This window comes from Acomys russatus, chromosome 23 (genome assembly GCF_903995435.1).
Source record: "Acomys russatus chromosome 23, mAcoRus1.1, whole genome shotgun sequence".
NCBI classification, from domain to species: domain Eukaryota; kingdom Metazoa; phylum Chordata; class Mammalia; order Rodentia; family Muridae; genus Acomys; species Acomys russatus.
In genome coordinates this window covers 36253642-36277585 of record NC_067159.1, presented here as the reverse complement: position 1 = coordinate 36277585, position 23944 = coordinate 36253642, and the positions used below count along the sequence as shown (strand labels likewise).

The 23944-nt window shown below is 39.4% G+C and overlaps 1 protein-coding gene across 1 annotated transcript; it reads right to left on the bottom strand.

The window, feature by feature from the left end:
* Nucleotides 1–2540: 2540 nt before the first annotated feature.
* On the bottom strand, nucleotides 2541–23428 carry LOC127206422 (acyl carrier protein, mitochondrial-like). Its single transcript, XM_051165713.1, has 2 exons — nucleotides 23050–23428; nucleotides 2541–3084 (listed from the first exon to the last, which is right to left on the bottom strand). The coding sequence occupies exons 1-2, from the start codon at nucleotides 23426–23428 to the stop codon at nucleotides 2603–2605; spliced, it is 861 nt and encodes a 286-aa protein (XP_051021670.1). The 3' UTR covers nucleotides 2541–2602.
* Nucleotides 23429–23944: the final 516 nt, after the last annotated feature.

Genomic DNA, 23944 nt, shown 5'->3' with positions numbered 1-23944 from the left:
TAGTTGGCAAAATCTCTCCCCCATTCTGTAGGTCATTTCCTCATTTTGCTCATATGGAGTCTTTTTCAGAAGGTCCTCGCTTATATTTTGAAGTGCTTTACTTGTGTTTTCTTATAGGAGATCCAAGGACTCAGATTATATGTTTAGGTCTGTGCTTTACTTTGAGTTGACTTTTTGTGTAAGGTGAGAGATGAGGGTCAAGTTTTATTCTTCTTCAAGCTGATATTCAGTCTCCTCAGCACCATTGTTGGAGAGATTTTCTTTCTTCCACTCACCCCACTCCTGTATAATTTTGATACCTTTGTTAAAAATTAAATAAGTGGCTGTGAGTTTGTGGCTTTAATTTAGAGCCTTCTACTCTATAACATTGGTTTAAGTGTCTGGGTATTTAAATAAAGCAAAAATGATACTATGCCCCGTTATTTTTATTGTGACGCTGGTTTTTATGCTTGGAATTTTTTGTCTATCTGAGGTCTTTTGTGAATCCATGGAAATTTTACAGTAATTTTGTCCTAGTATTATGAAAATCAGATTGAGATTTTGATGAGTGTTTTATTGAATCTGTAGATTACTTTTGATAATGTTATTATGCCAGCTCATAATCATGGCAAGCCTTTACATACTCTGTCATTTTCATTTTATGTATCTTTTCATAGAACCATTTTTTATTTTATTAATTTATTCACATTACATCTCAATGGTTATCTCATCCCTTGTATCCTCCCATTCCTCCCTCCCTCCCATTTTTCCCTTACTTCCCTCCCCTATGGCTGTGACTGAGGGGGACCTCTTCTCCCTGTATATGCTCATAGGGTATCAAGTCTCTTTTTGGTAGCCTGCTATCCTTCCTCTGAGTGCCACCAGGTCTCCCCATCCAGGTGGTGTGGTCAAATATGGGGCACCAATATTCAAGGTCAGCTTATTTGGTTCCATTATTTTTATTTGTTGTCTTTGAGGAGTATTACTGGAAATTAGTGTGTTATACAGACAAGCTGCTCAAGTGTCAAATCTGCTATCTAGGAAACTGACTGCACTTACCATCAAAATTCATATAATTGCGTTTGTAAGGTATAGATCATCAGTTATAAATCTGGGAAGGGACTCTTGAGATGATCCTCACCCAGTGCCCCACTTGGTGCCTTCCTTTCCTAACCCTTGCTGCCTAGGGCTGGCTGGAAAGCTGACCCCATACCTGGGCAGCATGGGAGAGCTGTCTCAGAGGGTGTGAGAACAGGAGAGCTAGCCTCACCCCTTGCCAGCTGCAGGATGCAGGAGAGCTGGCCCCACCTTTCTCCTGTCATGTAGTGGGGTGGGTGAGGGAGAGATGCCCACCCACCCTGCTTTCTCTGAGGTCATGAAAATAGGAGAGTTGGCCTTGACCCTTGCAAGCTGTGGCCTTGGGTGAGCTGGCTGGGGCAGTGCCAGAGAGCTGGTGGACTTATTAATTCAGCTACCTCCCAGGCCCAGATCCAGGGATTTGAGTTGGCTCACCCTAACATACACCCCATCTATCAACTGCTGGCACATGTGAAGGGACCAGTCATGTGGATCCAAAGATGCAGGAACTCCATGACACAGGGCAACAGTGGGATATCTGAGAAAAGCTCCAGTGAGGCTCCAGCATTGATAGTGTAGCAGAAGCCAGAGGCCTTGAACCAGACCCATAATCTCATTGCAGTGAATATTTGCAAGTAAAGATGCATGGACAGAGTGGTATACTGTAGGGCACACCGTGGCACAACTATGGCTTCCACAAGGAGATTTGTTACTGTAGGGCACACCGTGGCACAGCTATGGCTTCCACAAGGAGATTTGTTTTATTTTTATTTTTTTCTTTTGTGGGAGAGGTTGCAAGGGCAGAGGACAGATATAAAGGGGCAGGAAGATGAGTGGGATTGGGGTGCATGATGCAAAATTCACAGAGTTAATAAAAAGTCTTAAAAAAAATCTAGGAAAGATTACCAAATGACGTAAAATTAGATACTTTCTTTGGAACTTTGTGTCTACTCCATAAAACAATGCATGTGCTTTATGGAAGGAGAACAGAAGATATACAGAGCATAATTTCTTTTAAAAATATTTTATTAATTTATTCAATTGCATCTCAATTGTTAGTCCATCCCTTGTATCCTTCCATTCCTTCCTCCCTCCCACTTTCTCCTTACTCCCCTCCTCTATGACTGTGACTGAGGGGGACCTTCTCCCCCTGTATATGTAGAATATAATTTCTTGAAGGTCTTCCATAGACCATTAGTTTTTAAATATCATAATAAATGTTCTGTAGCCAAATAAACTTGGGAAGGGCTGGGACCTGACCTGTTGATGTTGTGATTGACAGACTATTCTTCACCTCCAAGTCACTTTCAATCTGTCTTTCCTTCCTCTCTGCTGTTGCAACTGTGCCCTCCCTATCTGATGGGATTGGCTTTTCTTTTTTCTTTCTTTCTTTTTTTCTTTCTTTTTTGTTTGTTTTGTAATAGATTTACTTTGAAAGGGTAAAACACTCAGACAATTTAAATAAAAGTTCAAAAGAACCACGGTTGGTCAGCCACCATTGGTGTGTCCTCGGAGTCCTCTCAGTGAGGAAGGTGGCTCTGGTAATTTATTCATACACACCCTTCCTATCTGCAATGTAATCTACAATTTCTTGTGGACACATTAACTTCTCTGCATCTATATCAGGAATTTCAAACCCAAATTCGTCTTCCATGGCCATAATAATCTCCACTTGGTCCAAACTGTCTAAGCCCAGGTCCTTCATAAAGTGGGAATTTACTGAGAGCTTTTCCGGGCCAATCTTGTAGTAGAGTTTCAAGACATACAGAACTCTATCTTTGATCCCCTCTAATGTTAGTGGGGGTGCGTCACTGTACTGGCGGCACAAATGTGTGACCCTTCCAGGCACCTTCGCGAGGGCCAAGGCAGGCTGCAGAGTTCCCAGTCTCCTGCGGATTCCCTCAGGACAGAAAGTGGTGCTGAGCAGCCCGTACAAGGCCAGAGTGGGAAGTCGCGGTAGCGGCGCAAAGGCCATGGGCAGGCGGCGGACACAGGAAGAAAGGACACCGGGATTGGCTTTTCTTAATGCTTGTTACTCATTGCTGGTTCCTCCAGGATGTAACCGCTAGAAGTTAGAGAACTACACGTCTTAATTTTTGTTATATATCACAACCTAAAAAAAATACCTTTGGCATAGAACAGATGACCAGTTGGAAAAGAATATGGCTTTTTCAAGGGACACAAATACAGATAGTATATTTAATAATCTTTAACTTCTAAGGATTTGCCACAGCAACGTAAAAGTAATTAGCAGTTCCAATATAGAGGAAGTTAGTTCTGGTCCTTATACTTATCACCCTTATACTTAGCAGTTAGTTTTTGAGACCTGGCCCCTCAGTGACCTGGAGTTTGTCAAATGGGTCACCATTTATGGTCAGTGATCTCCAGGGATCGGCCTGTCTCTACCTCCCTGGTGTTGGAATGATAAGAACACACTACCGTGGCTAGTTTGGTGATTGTACTCAGGTCTTCATGTTTGCAAGGCAAGTACTTTATTGACTGGGCTATCTGTCCAGTCCCATACTGTTCTCTGTTGAGACTGGGTCTTTTTACACAGCTCAGGATGGCTTGTAACTTGTTATTGTAACCCAGGCTAAGCACAAGTCTGTGATCCTCCTGTCACAGCCTCCTGAGTGCTGTGACTACAGGCATATATCTCCTTGTTTGGCTAAAGCAGATTAATTGCTAATAATTTTTACTGTTCCTTATAAATTCTCCCCAGACAAAGCATCTTTTCATTCTCTTTCCCTAGCCTCAGTAAGTATTTGGTAATGACATTAGTGAGCATCAAGGAATGCTGATTTAATATATAATTATTATGATGGAAAATGTCTAATAAAGAGGGAATCTCCACAATGCTTCCTCAGGCGTGTTTCAGGTTGAGTTTCTATCTGTAAGAATTTGGGAATGAAAGTTATGAGCTGGGACTGTGCATGATAGAAAAGAATTCTGGGGCACGGGGGATGATTTTTCTGGTTTTCTTTCTTTATGTTTAATCACTTGGAGTTACATTTTAATAGTACTTTCTTCAAAATAGTTTTTCTTGATGTTGGATGGTGTCATTAAATACATAACACTGGTGAATGCAATGGTAGTGTTTATGATGGAAGATAATATGATGACACATTTACAGTGTATTTGTTTCTTTATATTAACCATTTTCAGAGTCGGTCTGCTGTGAAATAGAATAGTAAAAATTATTTTACTTTTAATATAGATGCTGAAGAGAAATTACTTTTTATTTTCCCCCTTTCAGACTTGGTATTATTATTAATGTTTTGACAAAGGAAAATTATTTAATCCTTTTTCCTCATTTTCTGTTATTTTATTTGCTAAATATATACATCCTTGGGAAAGATTAGGAAATTCAGCTATTCCCCAAGCTATATTCCTTGAAGAAGCTCTTCCTATGAACAGCCAGGACACAGTATTATCCTATATTTCTCAGCTTATTAACTTGCCTGCTGGACTCAGCTTCTTTTGCCCTACAGGGCCCCATCTGCAGTTTTAACAATATTGATGATTAATTCTACAAAGAAGAGCTTGAACTGCAAAGCAAAGCCTGGAGCTGAGCCCCACAGAGTGGCCATATGCTCAGAGCTAGTTCCATCACGGAGACAGAAATGTGTCCTCCAGATGTTCTATTATCATGTTGAAAGATCTTCTTGAAGCCCCTTCTTTGGGTGGTTCTGGGGCAGTCACACAAATGGGCTAGATGAGTCTCAGCCAGCAATAATAGTGGCCAGTTTTAGCCATCATCATGACTACCTGTCAGATGTCAGGACTTGGATTCTTTCTCACCCTCAGGAAAGATACTGTTACGCAGTTCATATAATTTGTTATTTATTATTTGAAACTAATTTTCACAATAAGCCAAATCAGCATGGATCTGGAAAAGTAATTTGTAGGCTGCAAGAATTTTCTCAGCTGATAGAACATCTGTAGTCACATCTGTCTGACTTATTTATTCTGGAATTCTTTTGCATTTTAAAGTCAAAGAGTAACCACATACCTGTGTGTAGTTTTAAAGGGGGTCCCATGTATGGATCAGCATGTATTGTCTAAAACTTAGAACAAAATTTCTTAAATTAGCTAGAACAAGCTAATTATATTTTAGTTACTTTACTAAACCTTTGGACTTGATACACTATTTAAAAAAAGGAAAGTAGATGAAATGGGTCAGGAGGTCAAGGATGCTACTTCAAAATCTAATCTTCATATATTTAGCTTGTACAAACATATCTTTTTTCTGCTCAAATGAGAGGCCCTGGGACATTAGCAGGAACACCCATGCCACTCCTTGCAGCTGAATTGTGGGGCTAGAGTGGAAGAGTGGCTCAGCAGTGAGTGAGGACAGCCTGGGTCAGAGAAGAGAAATGGCCTGAACATTACAGTGTGCACCTTGTACATACTTTCTGGCTATCAAATGGGCTGAAAATTGGCAAAAATTTTCATAAGGCTGCTTTGCAGGGACATCTAAGGGGCCACTGTGCCCCACTTTGTCATTGTGAGATTGTTCTCAGAGATCCCATTCTTCTTTGTCCTAATGCACTAAAAGTACTTTTATAAATAAAAAAACCATGTGGACAAATTTATTCACTTAGTATTTACTTCATTGAAGATATTTGGAAAATTTATTTAAATTAGTGTTTCACTAAAATTTATTTTTAAAATGAAATAAAAAGCAAGGTGATCATACAGAATAAGTTAGAATATGATATAGTATTAGGCAGCAATTATTTTCTCATTTCCTTATCAATACTTCTTGAAAATACTTTCATTCTCTTAACAGTTTGAGTTACACTCTCCTGTTATAGGTTATAAGATGTGAAAGTAAAGTAGATATTATTACCTCTGCTCCCACACACTGAACTCACTAATCCGATTTTCCTATTATTTTACTTTTGAGTATTATAGTATTATTTTATAACAAGACCCAGTGAGTTACAGGCATAAGGTTATAAAATATTTACTAATTACATTTCACTACCATAGAATTAAAAGTCATTTTATCAGTTTTATGTTTACAATTAAGGAAAAAAAAAGACCCTGCCAGTTTATTATTTCCTCACACTTCTAGGTGTGTCACAATCCAATCCCACCCTCGTCATCACTTCCTGCTCTTGCCACTGGGCCCTTCCTTGCTTTGAGGATTTAGATGCTGACTTTACTAGTCTTTCTTTAATCATTTTATTATCTAATCACAGTTTCTTAATCTAACCAATTGTTAAAAAAACAAAACAAAACAAAACAAAAAAACAAAAACAAAAACAAAAAAAAACGAGGCCACCAGCTTCTGAGTGCCACCACACAGTTTTCTATTTCCCAGAGAAGTATTTAAGTTTGATCAGTGAGTGATAAACTCTGATTCCTGGACATCAGTGCTTAGGGTGTGCCAGTGACTAAACAACCCAGTTCCACCCTTGTCCTCCTGCCTCCTCCTCTCTGTCCTGTCCCTTCCCCCATTCATGTTTTTCTTTGAAAATGACATGGTCTTTACTTTTTTTGTAGTAATGTGCTTAATACTGTGAGATGGCTTAAATAAAGTGGATTATTAGAATTTGGACTGTAAGACTCAAGGATGAGTTCAGGTCACAGTCAAGCCCTGGGGATGGTTGGCATAGTTACTTATTACAAAACAAGAGACTCATAAAGGCCCTGATGAGAACATGAGCGCGTTTATATCTGGAGCTTTATTTTAATCCTGTCCTTGATGCTGATTAATGTTATGATTCCAGAGGAACAAACTTAGTAGATGAAAAACAACAGCTCTTAATGATGAACTCAAATCATCTTCTCACTAGAAAAATTTGACATTTTGGAAAAAGCAATTTGAAGGGAAGAGGAAGGTGGTGATTTGGGTGAGTTCTGAGAAAGATGTGGGCTTTGAGAAGGAGCTATAGGAGCTATGACATATCCCTGACTTTATAAACACTGTAATAAGCTTTACAAGCAGGAGCAGCACGACTGGGCCCTAAGTGTAGGATAGAGCCTTTGTCAATGGAAATGAAAGGGGACATAAAATTACAAACAGGAGGATCACCAACAGAAAAATGAACTGAGCTGTGTGTGTGTGTGTGTGTGTGTGTGTGTGTGTGTGTGAGAGAGAGAGAGAGAGAGAGAGAGAGAGAGAGAGAGAGAGAGAGAGACAGACAGACAGACAGACAGACAGACAGAGAGAGACAGAGAGAGACAGAGAGAGACAGAGAGCTAGAGAGAGAAAGAGACATAGAGAGAAATCAAGAGAGACAGAGAGGCTGAGTCAGACACAGAGAGACAGAAGAGATGGAGACAGTGGCAGTCAGGGAGACAGAGAGAGACATAGACAGAGACACAGCGAGACAGATAAAAAGAGAGTCAGAGAGACAAAGACACTGAGAGCGCAGGTGAACCAGAGATTTTCTTACATCATATAAAAATTCCAGGGCTGAAACAGCTGAATAGAATAAGAATTTAAAAAGGATGAGGGTACCAATGTCCTAAGTATACTGCTTTCTACTTTTGCTCTAAGTGGGAGGTGAATTGCTTGGTTTGGGTCTCCTGATGATAGTGCAATAGGTAAATTTTCCCCAAATGAAATCACTAAAGATTAATATTTTTTTGTTCCTAATCATAAAATTTACATATCCTAAAAACCTTTAATTAAAATATCTTAACCAGCTGGGTACAGTGGCTCATGCCTATAACCTCAGCACTCAGAGAGGCAGAGGAAGGTGGATTGCTGTGAGTTTGAGGCTAGCCTGGTCTACAAAGTGAGTCCAGGACAGGCTACGCAGAGAAACCCTGTCTCACCTATCCCCCTCCTAAAAACTTAACCAATTTGGGTATGTAAATGCCACATGTTCTCAGGCATGTGCACATGTGTGCACATGAGGGCCACAAGTTGATGTTAAATATTTTCTTCAATCACTTCTCTTCCTGTGGTTTTGAGATAGAGTCTTAAAGCTGTCATAAAAGTCAGTGGTGAGTGTATTGAGGAGATCCAGGAACATTTTCATTTGCAGTGGTGGTGGAATTTGGTTCGGAGCCCTGCCATTATTCCTTACACAGTCTGTCTAACACGGTAGCAAATGAATTTCACTCCATGAAATTACTCATTCAATATTTCATAAAATCTCCACATATATTTCAGGAGGGTGTGCTATCAGCCAAGACATATAAAATTTTATTTTTTGAGTAACGTGGCAACAAAGCAGGTGTTATAATGGTCTCACGATTCAAACTTGTAATCATTTTGAGTAAACACTATATATAATACAAGATATTTAGATTAAATACCACAATTAAATTGTCAATCCTAGAAGTATTTTCTTCCCTCTTTCCAGATGATTCTACCTTGTGGCAAGCTAACAAAACACTAACTGGCACATTGTCCCTACATACCATTTTGAGTAATCATTTACTTACTCAACAAATATTTATTGAGTTCCAGCTCTATAGTACATATTATTGAATTCTATATTAGAAAGGCTAACCCTATATTCATGTCCATATATTTTTAGAAAGTAATCCAGGAAATAAACAACTATAGAGTATGATAGAAGCAAAATATAACAGAAAATACAACGGGAGCTAGTGATACAATATCTCCTATCTATTTGTCATCTATCTATCTATCTATCTATCTATCTATCTATCTATCTATCTTTCTGTCTATCTATCTATCTATCTATCTATCTTTCTTTCTTTCTAATCTTTTTGAAAAAAAAAAAAAGGAAAGAGTGAATTTCTTTATGAAATGCCCTTTCAGCAAATGCATAGATGAAATCAAGTATGTGGCTATTTGGGTTCAGAGTGTCCAGGAGAAAAGGCTCAGTGGGCCTGAAGACTCGGAAATATAAGAAGGACACATGGCTAGAGAGGAACTGGTTTGTAGAAAGCAATGGGAAACAATGGAATAATGACATCCAGGGCCTCGTGAGCACTGACATAAGCTCTGTGAGAGCCTTGCAATTCCAGATGTAACTCTTACCATACCTGGTATACTTCCTGTTACGGTTTTCATATCTTCTTTAACACTTGGCTAATATGAATAATTGGGTATTGAATTAATGAACCAAGTTTGCATTTTCCATATCATTTCATGTTCCTCTGTTGAGATACTAATTTCTTCAGGGACAGAAAATTACATGTGGAGAAATGAGTAATGACATTTTTTTTTTATGTCAACTGATGAATATAACATGAAAAAGTCATTCAAAACACCTCCCAGTTTTGGCTTCTTTCTCTTGCTATCTCTAGTCCTTCCCTCTTAGACCTAAATTTTCCTTGGCTGTTGATAATATTTGGAAGCAATCACTCTGTGGGTTATCTCTCCATTCAACTAACTGGGTGTTTCCTCCGTGAACAGAGTTTAGTTTCATGAAGTCCCAGTTGCCATATGTTGGTCCTATTTCCTGAGTGACTAGAGGAACCCTACTTTAAAAAGTTAAGTGAGGATGAACACTAAGCTGTAAATAAAACCATTTTTTCTTAGGCTTAGGGAACATGTGAAAGAATGAAGGTTGTAAGTCATGGAAGATAGGGACCACAATGATGAAAAAGCCATCTTCTGGGCAAGACAGAGCTATTACTATAACAAACTAAAAGCCACTGATGATATTTGAACTAGATCTGTGCAATAACACTTCCCTTCCAGTCAAGTATGCATGGGAGAGAGGGTCAGGGACCCTGCCATTCACTTCTGGATTTGTGCTACTGACAGATTCAGGGAAGAGGCTATGACTGTCTTCTGTTGTTTACTCACTGGTGACTCCTTTAGGCACTATTAACCTTTGACATAGTTGGTGCTCCTTCAAGACATTTCCTCTGTCCTCCAGACCAGTATATCTCCAGGCCTTATGAGACTTTAAGAATTTCAAGTTCATTAAATTCTCCTTTATTTTTATTTTTTTGGAGTAGATGTAATATTTTGACTTCTGTATGAAAAGTTAATCAAGTTACTCAATATCCATTACAGCACCTTATCTTTGTGTGTGCATGGAGGTGGTGTATGTGTGTATATGTGTTTTGGGAGTGTACATATGTGTGTGAAGACCAAAGATTTTGTAAATGTCTTTTTTAAATTGCTATCCACCTTATTATTGTTTTAAATGTTGATTTATTTTACGTGTGTAGGTTTTTGTATGTAGGTAGATATGTTCACCATATGTATGCAGTTCCCTAGGAGGCCAGAAGAGGGTGTCACATCCCCTGGATCTGGAGTTATAGACAATTATAAGCTGCCATGTGGGTACCTGGAATTGAACATGGGTCATCTGCAAGAACTCATGTGGATGGCTCTTAAGTACTGAATCGTCCATCTCTCCATCCTTGACACTGTTTTTTGAGATAGGGACTGCCATTGAACCTGATGTTCACTGATTCAGAAGGCCTAGCTGACCACCACGCTCCAGGGTCCTTCTGACTGACTTTCCCAACTCTGTAATTGCAGACATGTGCTGCTATGCCTGGTTTTTGTATGTGGGTGCTGGGATTCTGAAGTTACACTTTTGCAGCAGCAAGCTCCTTCCACCTGAGTCATATTCACAGTCAACATTGTCTTTTATATGGTGGGATATTAAAATTTTTAAAGAGAATTTGATATATACAAATCTGTTATTGACTGCAGCCAACATGTCATGCAATAGATCGCTAAAATTTATTCTTTCAATGTAGCTTTAACTTTGTCTGTTTCACCAAATCTTCCTTTGTCTGTCCCCTTTCTTTCTCAGCCTCTTAGAACAATCCTTTTAATCCCTATTTCGATGAAATGAGATCCCCCCCCCTCAGATTACATACACACAGAATTTGTCTCTCTGAATTTGGCTTATTTTATTCATCAGTATATTCACAAATTCTACTCAGAGTTTCAAATGACAGTGTTTTCTTCTTCTTTTTTTTTTTTTTTAAAAGGACCTATAGTATTCTGTTGTGTGTACAGCTCATAATTTCCCATTTATACATTAACAGGCCAGCAATTCCGTAGCTTGCCTATAATAGATGATGCTTTAATTAACGTGGACTGCAGACATCTCTTCTGCATACTAATTTCATTTCTTTGGGTGCATGGCCTGAAGTAGGGTTGACAGGGTCACATGTTGAGCTACGGAGGAAGAGGAAGTAGGGTCACTGGCTCATCTTCTTTCATTTTTCTTTTCACCTATAGCATTGTCTTTCAGTCTTGGAAGACACAGCCATTTTCTTTGGTGATCACAACACATTTTCCCAGACTTGACAGCTTGAGACAACACAGATTCATTATCTTACAGTTCTGTAAACTGGAAGGCTGATTGAACTCATTGGACTAAGATTAAGTCCCCGAAGGGCTGAGAACTTTTTTGGAGGCTGAAGAGAGGATCCATTTTTTTTTTTCCTTTTTTGTAGACTACGTGTGTTCTTCAGCTCTTGCCTGACTTCAAAAATCACAATTTTCACCATTTTCATCCTTCTGACTATTTCCTTTAATAGAATAGATTTGGGAGATGGCCAAAGTACTTAATTTTTTAAAGTACTTAATCTTTTCATAGTTCTGGAGGCTAGAAATACAAAGTCCCTACCGTTAGGATTTGTTTCTGTTGAGGCCTCATGGCTTGTTGACAGCTGCCTTTCTCTGGTCCTTTTAGCTCTTTCTATGCACATAAAGGGGGAAGAGAGAGGAAGGAGGATGGGAGTGGGCAGGGTGCCAGTAGTATTTCTGCCCTTTGGAAAGCAGAGACGCTAGTCCTGTTAGATCTGTGCCCTGCTCTTAGGACCTTAATTGGGTCCACAAATTCCCTCCTCAAAATACAGCCACAATTGGGGTCAGAGCTACAATATATGAATATTGGGGGAAACCTAACTCAGTATATATTACATATAGCAACATTTCATTCATAAATCTGGAGATGGGGAACATCTATAGGGGTTACTATGCTGCCCCCACCCCAGAGAAACTCCTAGATTATGTCCGGTTGAGTAGTTGTTTTTAACAGAGTTACTAATCTCTAGCCTAATAAGCACCATGCCGAATGTGCTGATTTCATTCTCTGTGAGCATCTAGTTCCATCTTATGTGATTATATTGATGGATATTTCCTATAGAAGTCGTTATTAGGCCCATTGCCTTAAAATAGCGATACTTTAAAATTGTCACATATTTTCCATACTCATAACTCTTGTATGATTCCAGGAATATTTTCTCTTAGTTTGTGAAATGCACCATTGGCTCACTTCAAATATACATAGGAGGAAGCAAATAATTTCAAATTAAGGCAATATCAAGAAATAACATCCCCTTTCCTTCACACATGTGGGAGTAAAGACTGCGATTTAGCAACAGATGTGGAAGTTTGCATTTCTTATTAAAACTAAGTTCCAATATGTACCAAACCACAGGACAGAGGATATGAAGAGGAGGAAAATAGCTTCTGCCAATTTACTTAGTAGAACTTAAAGGGAAGGCTGCAAGAATCTGGTGCATATTAGGAAAAAAACTTGACATTTGAAAATGCGTAATGCAGTCCATATAGGAATTATGAAGCCACAGGTCTGTAAGTGTGGGACAATACCACTTTATTACCTACATAGGTGCAATTAATGATGGAGGCCAGCTGCCTCAAAGATCAGTACATAATGTATGAACATATGAAAATAAACTCATTTATATAATAAATGGATCTATTAATAATAAAATCAAATAAAATACAAAGTAAAAACAGGAATCCAAAATATCTCTGTACTACAACCATAGAATGGCTGGGATTTAACTATTTGAAGGTTGTTTCTGGTGGAACTGCATGGAGGTAGAAAGCTAGGGCCAGAGGCAAGTGAGCATGAGTCATAGAAAAACTAAATCCAGGACCCACACCTAAAATAAACCACCCCTTGGACTACTCTGATTATACCTTGGGTTGTATAAGCCCTCTGACCTACAGGAAAGGTTTAAACACAACAAAGAAGTAAACTTAGTAGGGGAGCCCACTAAAGACTTATATGAACATTAAAAAGATTGTTCCAGAACTGAAGTTTGGAATTTCATAGCCACCCCCCACCCCTTAGGGACTAACACATATAGCTTGCTTCTTATGCATGTGGCTTCAATGAGAGGATCATGAGGTGACATATATGTAATATATATATATATATATATATATATATATATATATATATATATCTATATATATATATACCGTTATATAATATAGACATTGCCATCACTAAGAAAGGCCCACTCTTCATTAACCTTTTCTTTTTCATTTGTAAATGGAAACCCCAGGATCCATACACTGAGGAGGCTCACTCAGTTCTTCAAGACCAAGACACATCTGGGCATCACATCATAGAAACATCAAGACACCCTTCTGGTAACAAAGCCTGTTCTCATCAGGTAGTCGGGACCAGGCCATTCTAGATTGTGTGAACTCATCAATACCTTTACCTGGTTTTTATCTATAGGCAGAGCAATACTATAGATGTATAGGAGAAAGACCTCTCAAGGGAAGATGGCTTATGGAAAGATCTGGGAATTGTTGTTCAGTCATGTCTCACAAGCAGCCTATATGACTGAATGATTACAGACATTTAAAATAAAAAAGAATTCATAAAACTGAATGTCTGCTTCTGCTTTTTAAGAATGTTCCTCATTGTTTCTATCCTCCCATGTCATGTGGCTGTTTTGTCCAGTTACTCTGTCTGGAAATGTGTTGTATGTCATGGATTTTCCCTCATCTTTATGTTCGCCAAGTGCTCCAAGTCATTGTTGTGGCCTACAAAGCTCTATAGAAAACATCTCATTCTTCTTTAGCCAGAACAAACCAAATCAATAAACAAACAAACCTGCAAAATAAAAGTTTAGAAAATAGCACTTTCTTTATTTTACAGGGGTCCAGGGCAGATGATCACATGCTCAATTCTACACTGGGGTCCAGGCTGATGAGCTCTGACATCTCAAGTGTTTGGCTTCCAAGGCTGTTGATTGGAAGTAAAAATGTAACTTATGTTGCTACTTACTATTAAGAGAGGCATTATCATTTTCACTGACAAACTTGTAATAGATCTATATTTGGTTATACAAACTGCCTAACAGTCTTTCTAAAAGGGCAATAAATGGCATAGAAAAGCATGCATAGAATGTTTCATGATAAAAACAAAACCTATTTCTGCTCTTACCTAATAGAAACAACTCATCTACATACTCTGCTTCATTGTAAGGAGACTGAGGAATATAACGCAATTGGCCGCCTATTTTTCAGTTATTATGGAGTAGTGAGCACAAAGCTTTAAGAAACTCATTGGCATTCCCAGCACTATTTAATGTTCCTATCTCTGTTCTTTAGGGTTTGGGTTCACTGCATGTGTGATCGTACCTCCACTTTACTCCCCTGAGCGCTCTGTATATGCTCCTCTTTTGGTCTCACGTGCTGTTCATCTCATTCTCCACCCAAATGGCAATTATTACTCAGGATTAAGAGGAAAGATTTATAATCACAAGATTTCCAATCACAAGGTTTCTCTTTTTGCTGTTGTTTATTTTGAAGCTGTCATTTAATCACAACATGTCCCCCTTTCCTTTCCTCACTCCAAGCTCCCCCCAATGTACCCCCCCCCAACACTCTCCTTTAAATCCATGGCCCTTTTTCATCAACTGTTATTGCATACATATTTGCATTTGTACATATGCCTGGATTCCTAAAAATAACCCGTTGTATCCATACAGTGTTAATTGTATGGATGTATGTTTTTAGGTCTGGCCCATCTGGTACTGGACAATCAGTTGGTGTGCCCTTCCCTGGGGAGGACCTGTTCTCCTGCTGCTGCTTTTACTACGTTTCTAGAGTAAGTCCTTTAAGAAGAGAGATGGTCTGCATTAGACTATGAGAAAGAGCAGCTTGTGTATAGCTTGCTGAAGCTGGAGGGTGATTTAAGAAATATTCTGACAGTTAACACAAAAGATACAATGAATGAGCACACCATAGTACTTTCTTCATTTCTTATTTCACTGAGACTTCACTGTGTGCTCTCATGCATTTCTTCTCACATTGCTAGCCTTGGGTAGTACTTTTCATTTCCTCTCTTCCTCCTTCTGTTTCGAATGCTTAGCTTTGAGTTTACAGAAGCAAGAAAATAATTTGTCATCAAAGCTGCAGCTGGACATGAGGCTGGCTACTCTCAAATACTTCCCATCTGCCTTGCATTCCTGGCCTTTCTAGTGTCCTTGATCTTTAATCCGAATTGCAAGCCATTCCATCTAATTTATATTTTCTTTTACCTAGAACTATCATTCTCTTGCTGACTCCACTTCTAGCTCATTTTACTCTAACTATGGATAATTCCATCCTATTTCAAAAAAAAAAAAAAAAAAAAAAAGCGCTTCTCTATAATTTGCAATAACTTGACTACAATTCTCCTCTGGCCCTAGTATTTATTGTCTGTGATACCAGAGCAGCTGTGCATGCCAGAGGTTGCCTGTAAGGTCATTTCTCTCCTTCCGCTCTGTGGGGTCCAGGGTTCAAATTCTGGTCAGATGTCTTGCCTAGAAAATGCCAAGCCATCTTACCAGGCTCCTGTTCTCTTACTCTCATAATATGCACTTTTTCCTCAAAATCCCTTTAAAGAAACCTGTCAGTCTCTAATTTACAGTGAGAAGATTTATCTTTCTCTTGTATACCTAGAAGTTCCCTTCTATGTTGTTTATACAAATCACAAGGTCACACTCACTCGGACCCATAAAAATTGACCTGTGCTATCTACTCTTACCATCATTTCCTTATGCCACCTTAACTGAGGGCTTGGTTGCTGGAGGATCAACTTTCTTTCCAACAGTTGCTATCATTAGTCTGAAATACAAAGTCCATATAGCCAGCCATCTGACAAAACACACTCCCATTCTCCAATGAAACACTCATAGGGTTTGTATTGTAGACTTTACGATTGTCTAAAATTCATTTTTGTGATCCAAAATTTAAAATAAAAATAATTCTTCGATAACTGTCTCTTATATCTAAATGACTACCAACCCTCTTCTTACTAATTCTCACGGAAATCATGTGCTTTCTTTAAGACCCGTGGAATCAAACATGCAAGCGTGTGGCTAACACTTAATTCTTCTGCCACACCTGTGTTGTTTCTATCCTTTCACACTTAAGTGCCTTGGTTCCCCCACCGTCTGGCCACAGCCTATCAGGTCTCATCTGGATATCCGGCATCCTCTTCCTGTGTGCTCCCACAGGGCCTCTCCTGCTAAGTGACAGTAATCAAATCTCCAGTACCAGAGTTCCTGTCAGAGGTAGTCTCTTGCTACCCCTCCTTTCCCCACGTGGAGAATGAGCTGTCCATGGCTATATCTGAACAAGGGTCAAGGTTACAATGTCCTTGGTTGGTGGGCCTGCACAAACTGATTACAATTCTTTTAAAACACCATTGCCAACTTTACATGGAAGGATTATCCCTAAGGCTCTAGAACTATCCATTTTAAGGTTATAATTAGGAAGATGGTAACCTCTTTCCCCAGAGTCTCAATGGGAGGGCAGGAGGCTGACTTCAGCTTGCCTCTTTCTCTAATTTGCAAAACTGTTGTGGGTCAGACAGATACTGGGGAGTTTACCTGAGGCTAATTAATGGACACACTAGACTCTGACCCAGACCTTAACACTCTGCCCACTCGTTAAGTGATTTCTGCTCTTTCAGAGGAGTCTTGAGCTATCTTCCTTTTGCCTAACTTTGGTATAATGTTGGTTTTAATAGTAGCACATAAGTCTTTTCTGTTCTTTCTCTAAAGACTAACTGCTAATCTAGCCTGTTTCCTTGCTGAAAATAATCATGCCGCTTAAGAGATTTGATCCTTTCAGAGGAAAATTTCCAAGCTTGGTAAAATTTCTAAACAAACCAAACAAACACAAAAGCTGAGTAAGTATTTGCAAAACACTCCTTTTTCTGGGCTTTTAAGAACAGCACAAAATACTGATAAAGTCACTAGCTGAAGTTTACCTCTGAACGAAATAGTACTGTTCCCCGGTCCCCCCCCCCCCCCCCCCCCCCCCCCCCAATTTCCTGAGTCACATGGACTGCCTCTGCTCCACACTGCGCACCCACACCCTCCGGTCTCTTAAGAATGACTATATTAGCTGGAGGCACCATAGATGCCTGTCTCTCCTGAGAGCCACCCTCATCTTTGTGCTCTGCCTTAAATGACAAATCTGTTTCTTAGCTAAGGCGAACTGTGGCAGCCTTTTATCCTGCTTATAAAGACAAATGTCAAGGTCAGGTATATTAGAAAAGAAATTCAGGCTTGCTTGCGGGAGACTAAAGAGATGGTCATTAGGAATCTGTCTCAGAATGTATTTTCAAGACTATAATTCAGAGGTTTTTATGGATCGTAACTAATGAAGACATTCTTCATTGAGACAGTAACTTCCTTTCCAAGTGCTTATTTCCATGTATTTTCTAGATATTAGCTTGAATAATGATTTAATCACCAAGTGTTTGTGAACATGTGAGTAGACACAACTGTGCCAGTATGAGATGTGCTATGATTAAGGACATCTCAGTAACTTCAGCAGTACTTAGAGAAGAGTAGCTAGTGCTGTCAGGCCTGGAGGGAGTTGAAGACGGACAGCCAGCTTCTGTGATAACTCTACACAGAGAAGGGTCATAAGCCCCCCTTAAGACTTAAAATACTGTATGATAAAGTTTCAGGGCTTTGTTGGGGTCCATTAAGGCAAAACTACTTTCCCCCTGATCAAAAACAACAGTTTCTACCCCCGACTCTCCGTGGAGATATAAGACAGTGATCTCTCCCTAAAGATCGGAACACTGTTTCCTCCCTTAAGAGTCAATAGTTGGCCAAGTGACCACCCATCAGGAAAAGAGGTTTGCCTGAGGACATGCTAAGGACATAGGAAGAACATTATTCCACATTGTGATGACGTACTTATCCTTTGGTGTAGCCACTTACAGAACGTCCATCTTGGCAGCAGTGCTAAGCCTGCTCACTTGGCAGAGTTTGTTAACTATTCTCGTTCTTCTTTGTATTTTTAATTTGGATACTAGACAAAGACTAAGCATGTGAAAATTTCCTCAACACTCTGGGTTTTCTCTTTTTCTGACGCTCCCTCTCTCTTCCACCATGAAGCTGGCTGCTGACCTCCATTTTTGAACAAGACAGGTTTCTTTGATCCTGACTGAAACATGCATGGTGTTTTCTTCCTATTTTCCATACCCTTCTCCTCTGAAGCTGCTGAGTTTTATAGTTTGGCTTTCCTGTTGTTTTTCTCTAAGGTACTAATAAAATTGTCCTTAAACTTTCTTCTGAGTTCATTTTAAAATCATTTTATTAGCATACTGGCAATGGCACAAGCCTCTAACTGCAACACTTGGGAAGTAGACACAGGTAGATCTCTGAATTCTAAGCCATCCTGGTCGACATAGAACATTACAGGACAGCCAAAGCTGCATAATGAGGCCATGTCTTGAAAAACACACACACACAAAATCATTTTACTAATGAGGACTAAGGACTCAAGAGGGAATCCTTCCTTCCAAAGGAACATTTATATCATATATTGTATAAAATATATGTTATTTTCACATTCTCCTGATGTTTAAGAAGGCCATATCTATTTACATAATGATTTTATATAAACATTAAGTGAAAATGAAAATTTAGATACGTTTGATAAAAATCATGTTATAATTTATAATGTTCTCTGAAGTTTACAGTTTATGTACACATGTATTTTAGGAAATAGAAGCACCATCCACCTGCTGCTCAGGCTCCTGCTGGGGGGAGAAGAAACATTATGAAACCAACATTCTAATGCTTTTCATTGCAGACAATTGCAAAGCCCATTATTTCTTCCCCCAACTTAGCTCAGGAGGAAGACGGCCACTCCTTTTCCTCGTCCTCAGGAGAAACACTACTATGCTTTAAAAAAAAAAATACATATTTAGATTTCCTTCATTTTTGTGTTACCTGGAGTTGCCAAGGACCAGTGTATCTTGTTTGGCCAGATGCACCTCCCCACCCCACCCCCTTCCTGCCCCCAGCCCCAGTGTGCACTTCTCTTCCCCCAGTTTTGAGGCATTAGCTGAAATTCGGAGTTTGTAAGATGTTTGTCTCCTATGCTGTAGTCACATGCTTTTTCTCATTTAAGTGTAAATAACTCACAAAGGGAGACTCTGGCAAAGAGAAGATGAGAGATCAGAAGATGAACAAGCATTGAAGCAAAACAAACCAAATCTACAGCTCAGCTAGTCACCCTGTACAAACCAACTGTCAAAGAACTAGATAAAAGCGTAGGAACCGAGGATTAGCTTATAACATCTCTAAGAGGCACTCAGATATTATTTTAATTATCTACAAATCCTTTCTGTCTTTATTCTGCAGAGTTGACTTTCACAGAATTCTCCCACAAACCCAGATCCTTAATCTCAAGTGATTTCAGAGAGGCTGAAAAAAAAAAAAAACCAAAACCTTCCAGTTTCTGTCTCCCTTGAAAACCATCTGGAGTAAGCCCACAGTCCGTTCACCCTCACTGAAAATTTATTTTGCATAGAAATGCTTTAGGAAGGTCAAATACCATGTTGAATATGACAATTTTTGATATAACAATTAAATGCTTATTTTCTTAAAATTCAAAATTCAGCCAAATTGATTTTCTGTTTGCCAGTAAACTTATAATATTTCCATTTTTTCCAGAGTCCTGTGGACATGAAACTTTGGCAGTAGACCCAAGCAATACCTCATTCTTGTGTGTGTGTGTGTGTGTGTGTGTGTGTGTGTGTGTGTGTGTGTGTATGTGTGTGTTTGCATGCCAATCTATTTCTTCAGTGTAAGCAACTGGGAGTGGAAGCAAGTATGTTTTAACCTTCAAAAGACTTTTTCTATATTGGGCATGACTTACTCATGTTTTCTTTACTTGGATTTTTTTCTCTATACAAAGCCTTCACTCATGACAGTAAAGCCACTGCGTCAGCAGGGCCAGTCCAGAAAGTGAGGCAGGAACAGAAGGACACGGCTTTCTAGAAATAGGACACAAAAGCAGTCTGCATAGTTGTGAAGTTGTTTAACCTTGATTTCCCTGACAGTCCTGACTTCAAGCACTGATGGCACTGAGAAATGTCTGTGTTCCTGAAGCCAAAAGAAAGCTATTACCTCCTTATTGTAACAAGAACTAACATAGTCATCTGTCAGCATTTCCATATATGGACTTTTTTCTTCAGTGGAGGGCTAGTGTTCTTAAACTTAATATCGTGAGACTTAGCCCAAGGACTTACAATATGGATTTGGCCACAATAAGAGTATCTCTCAGGAACTGTTAATTTAATGAGCCCAAACTTCTTGAATTACATTGGCTTCATCTATGCTATAGTCACATGTCATGGAATTTAGTTATTTAATTAATAAACATTTCAAAAGTCATTATAACTTTTTACTTCGAAAGACATTTTTGCCGTGTGTGTGTGTGTGTGTGTGTGTGTGTGTGTGTGTGTGCGCGCGCGCAGGTGCATATCTATATATGTATGTGTAAACATGGAGGCCAGAGGTCAACATCAACATTTTCACTCCTCATTCATCTTTTGAGACAGGGCCTTTCACTGATCTTGGAGCTCGGTGACGTGGACACACTGGCTGGCTAGTGAACTCCTGGGCATCTTCCTGTCTCTCTTTCCTCAGAGCCCAAAGGCATTTCAGACAAGTGTTGCTGTACTTGGCTTTTTATGTGAGTTCTGGGGATTTAAACTCATGTCCTTATGCTTGCACAATAAGCCTTCAACTCACTGAGCCATCTATCCAGGCCCAAAGATAGCAATTTTGTTCTATCAGTGATAACATTTAGCTATAGTGTCCTTTGTACTGAAGAAAACTAACTCTAGCAACCCAGGAGAGTAAAAATAAAGTCTAAAGAAACGAGGACAAAACTCCTAAATAGTTCAAGTTTTTTCTCCCATCTGAATTCCAAGGGAGTAAGAATAGTAATGATTTCAGCTATTTTAACCTGTCACTCATCAAACATCAGGCTACTATAAAAGACACAAGGTTAACAGTCTATGCTTAAACCTTTTTTCTCATAGTAGTTTTCTTCAAAATTTCCTTGTTCTTTTCACAGTCAGATCTCCTTTTTTTTTTTTTTTTTTTTTTTTTTTTTTGGTGGCAAGGCTGCCATCCTTATCCTCTTATTAGCTCTTTATTTCTCATGTTTGAGGGAAACAAAGCATCTCTAAAATTTCTGTTAACTCTGCATTGTTGGGAATAACTCATCCTGTAACCTGACCTGCAATCTACATTTGGTTCGTGTTTAATAAGATTGTGGCAAAAGTTAAGATACTGCATAAGATGAAGCCCATAAAAGGGAGCTTGTCACAAATGAGCTAAATCATTTATTTCTGAGATATTAGTTACTTGGGTTTGGATACGTACTAGGGAGAGGGGCAGTGTCTGCTCTTCTCTTGGGCTTTGGTGTGTAAAATCTGCATTCAGCATTTGCAGTTTTTCTATAACTTGATGCTTAGCACCTGGCAACTCCCCCGTCTAACCTTGGAAACCCATAATTTAAAAAAATGCTGCTTTCTGTAAATAAGAAGTATTTAGTGTTTTGTTTTGGCTCCGAGTTTGCTGTGTTCATGTTGGTTATTTTGTTTCTGTTGCTTTCCCTCCCTCTTCCCCAGAGGCTGTTAATAAACTTCGTGTTTACATTAATCACTTTAGACTGGTGCTGCTAAAGATTGCACAAAGCTATCTCCCTCTAGCACTCACACTCTTGGCTCAAAATTATACCTTCACAGAATGAAGCTATCTTGGAAAGCAAGCTAATGTCTGTCACCTCAGATCAATATACTTGTTGACAAATGACCTTCCTATAAAAACAACTTCCTGAAATGATGTGGTCACTTAACATCCTGTGAGGAAGACGATTGTGTCAGAGTGACTAATACAGAGAAATACTCTTTGCATCTATCAAGCTTTTAGACAATGGCCTATGTGAAATAAGGCTGTGATGGTGTGTGCTCAAGGGCTACCCTGCCGAGATTTTAATTACTAGCTCTTGAGTATAGATTCAGGGTAATGAAGATTCTGGTGAGATAGTGTAGATTAATTTTTAGAAGATAATTAAAATAATCACAATTTTGGGTTGGGGTTATAGCCTGGTTGTAAAAGGTCTGCCCTGGATCTCTAAAACCCTGGTTTCAATCCCTGTTATTAAATGACAGTTCTTAGAGCTTTGCTTTGTCAGTAGAGTCACCTCAGGACCTGGGAGTGCTGGGATTCAGTGCTCTCAATATTATATATTGATATTTCTGTAAGTTTGAGACACCAAATTATATCAAGCTGCTTGTTCTAATTTTTATTTTAGATACTTTTGGATGATAAATTAGTTGATCTGTTGACAAGGCCAAAGAGGTGATTCTGTTGGCGTTCTGAATAACGCATTCTTCCCAAAGACAACAGCGCTGTGTGTGCCCAAGCAGTGACATTGTAAGATCATCATTTTCCTTATTACAGACATAAATTTCTATCAGTGCTCCAGAGGTTTAAGACCCAGATCCCTGAGAAAAGCACAGAGGTGGCTGTAAATTAGTTATGACGCACACACTTTCACTAGAATCCAATTAGTGCTATCTGTGTGCCTACTCGGGTGGTTCTGTTTGGCTCTAATATTTACTGTTGTCTGCATCCACTTTCTTATGCCAGTTTAAGGGAAGTCTTTGAATTCTGGAAGCTAACCTTCCTTTTCATAAGTCCCTATCCCTCTTTCTGATACATCATCCAGGGTCCAGGTATACTTATTTATATGCATTAATTTAAACAAGTTTTATTACTCAAATTTATATTTATAACTGATACTTAAAGGTAAAAAAAAAAATTGTACACATCTTGTTGCCGTGCGACGCTTGAGTTCATGTGAACACCGAGGGGTATTTGCTATGCTTAGCATGCCCAAGTTCTTCATCGCTCATTAGTTTTTAAGGTTCCAACTGGTGAGGGGTTGTGATAATTGTCAACTTGACAGGATATAGAATTGCCTGGCAGACAGACCTTTGGGAAGCGCCACAGGGATCTTGACGGCACTGACTAAGGTGGGGAGTCCTGCCAACTGTGGGCCGCACCATTCCACGCATGCTCTGTCTGGCTGTGCTTCAGCATTCGCTGAAAGGGAGTGGAGTAGCGGCATGCTTACGGTCACCGTTCTCTGGCTCCTGATTATGCGTGCAACGTGAGGAGCTGGTTCGAGCTTTTGATGCCCTGACTTCTGTCCTGTGGTGGACTGTCCCTCTTCAGTTGCGAGGCAGAATAAACTGCTTCTCTGGTTAAGATGTTTGTGTCTGAGCATTTTGCCACAGCAGCTGGTTGTAATCTTTAGGTTTGTAGCTTTCCTGATAGTAAGGAAGGTATTCTGAAGAGATGTTTGTGCCATGCTCCTCTTTTGGCTGTCAGGCTACTGAAACGACGAGCTTCAAGATCTTAGAATTTCCTAAGGCATATATCTCATTTGGGAGAAAGAAAAGCCTGGGACGCTGGTGCCAGCCAGAGGACCATCTTGTTTTCTGAGAAGAGATTCACATAGTTCTGACAACTTGATGGACCATATTTTGGGAGAGACAGGCGCCCAGATGATGGTGATGAGCAGGACCACATCTTATGCAGGACTGCTTGCCTGTGCACACCTTTTATCCTCTATTAAAGCATGAATTCCATCTGAGGACCCCACAGATAAACTTGGAGAGAATCACTGAAGCCGGGTTCTTCTTCCAGTGTTGCCACATTGAAGAAATCTCCTTTATTTCCTTTTCACTATTATTTTTATGTCTTTAAATTGTCTCCTTGGGATGGGTGGCTGAGCCTAGCCTGTTATGCCATCCAGGGCCCCTAACTTTAATTTTTCCTATATCTTTTTCTCTAAGTGGCAGAGCTAACTGAGGTTTTTAGAGAG

Excerpts from the sequence above, each read along its gene's own strand:
- LOC127206422 (XM_051165713.1), bottom strand. The coding sequence starts at position 23,428 with ATGGCACAAACATCTCTTCAGAATACCTTCCTTACTATCAGGAAAGCT. Across the intron at positions 3,085-23,049 it reads CCCTGTGGCGCTTCCCAAAG|CATTAAGAAAAGCCAATCCC; the intron begins GTCTGTCTGCCA and ends ATGAGTAACAAG.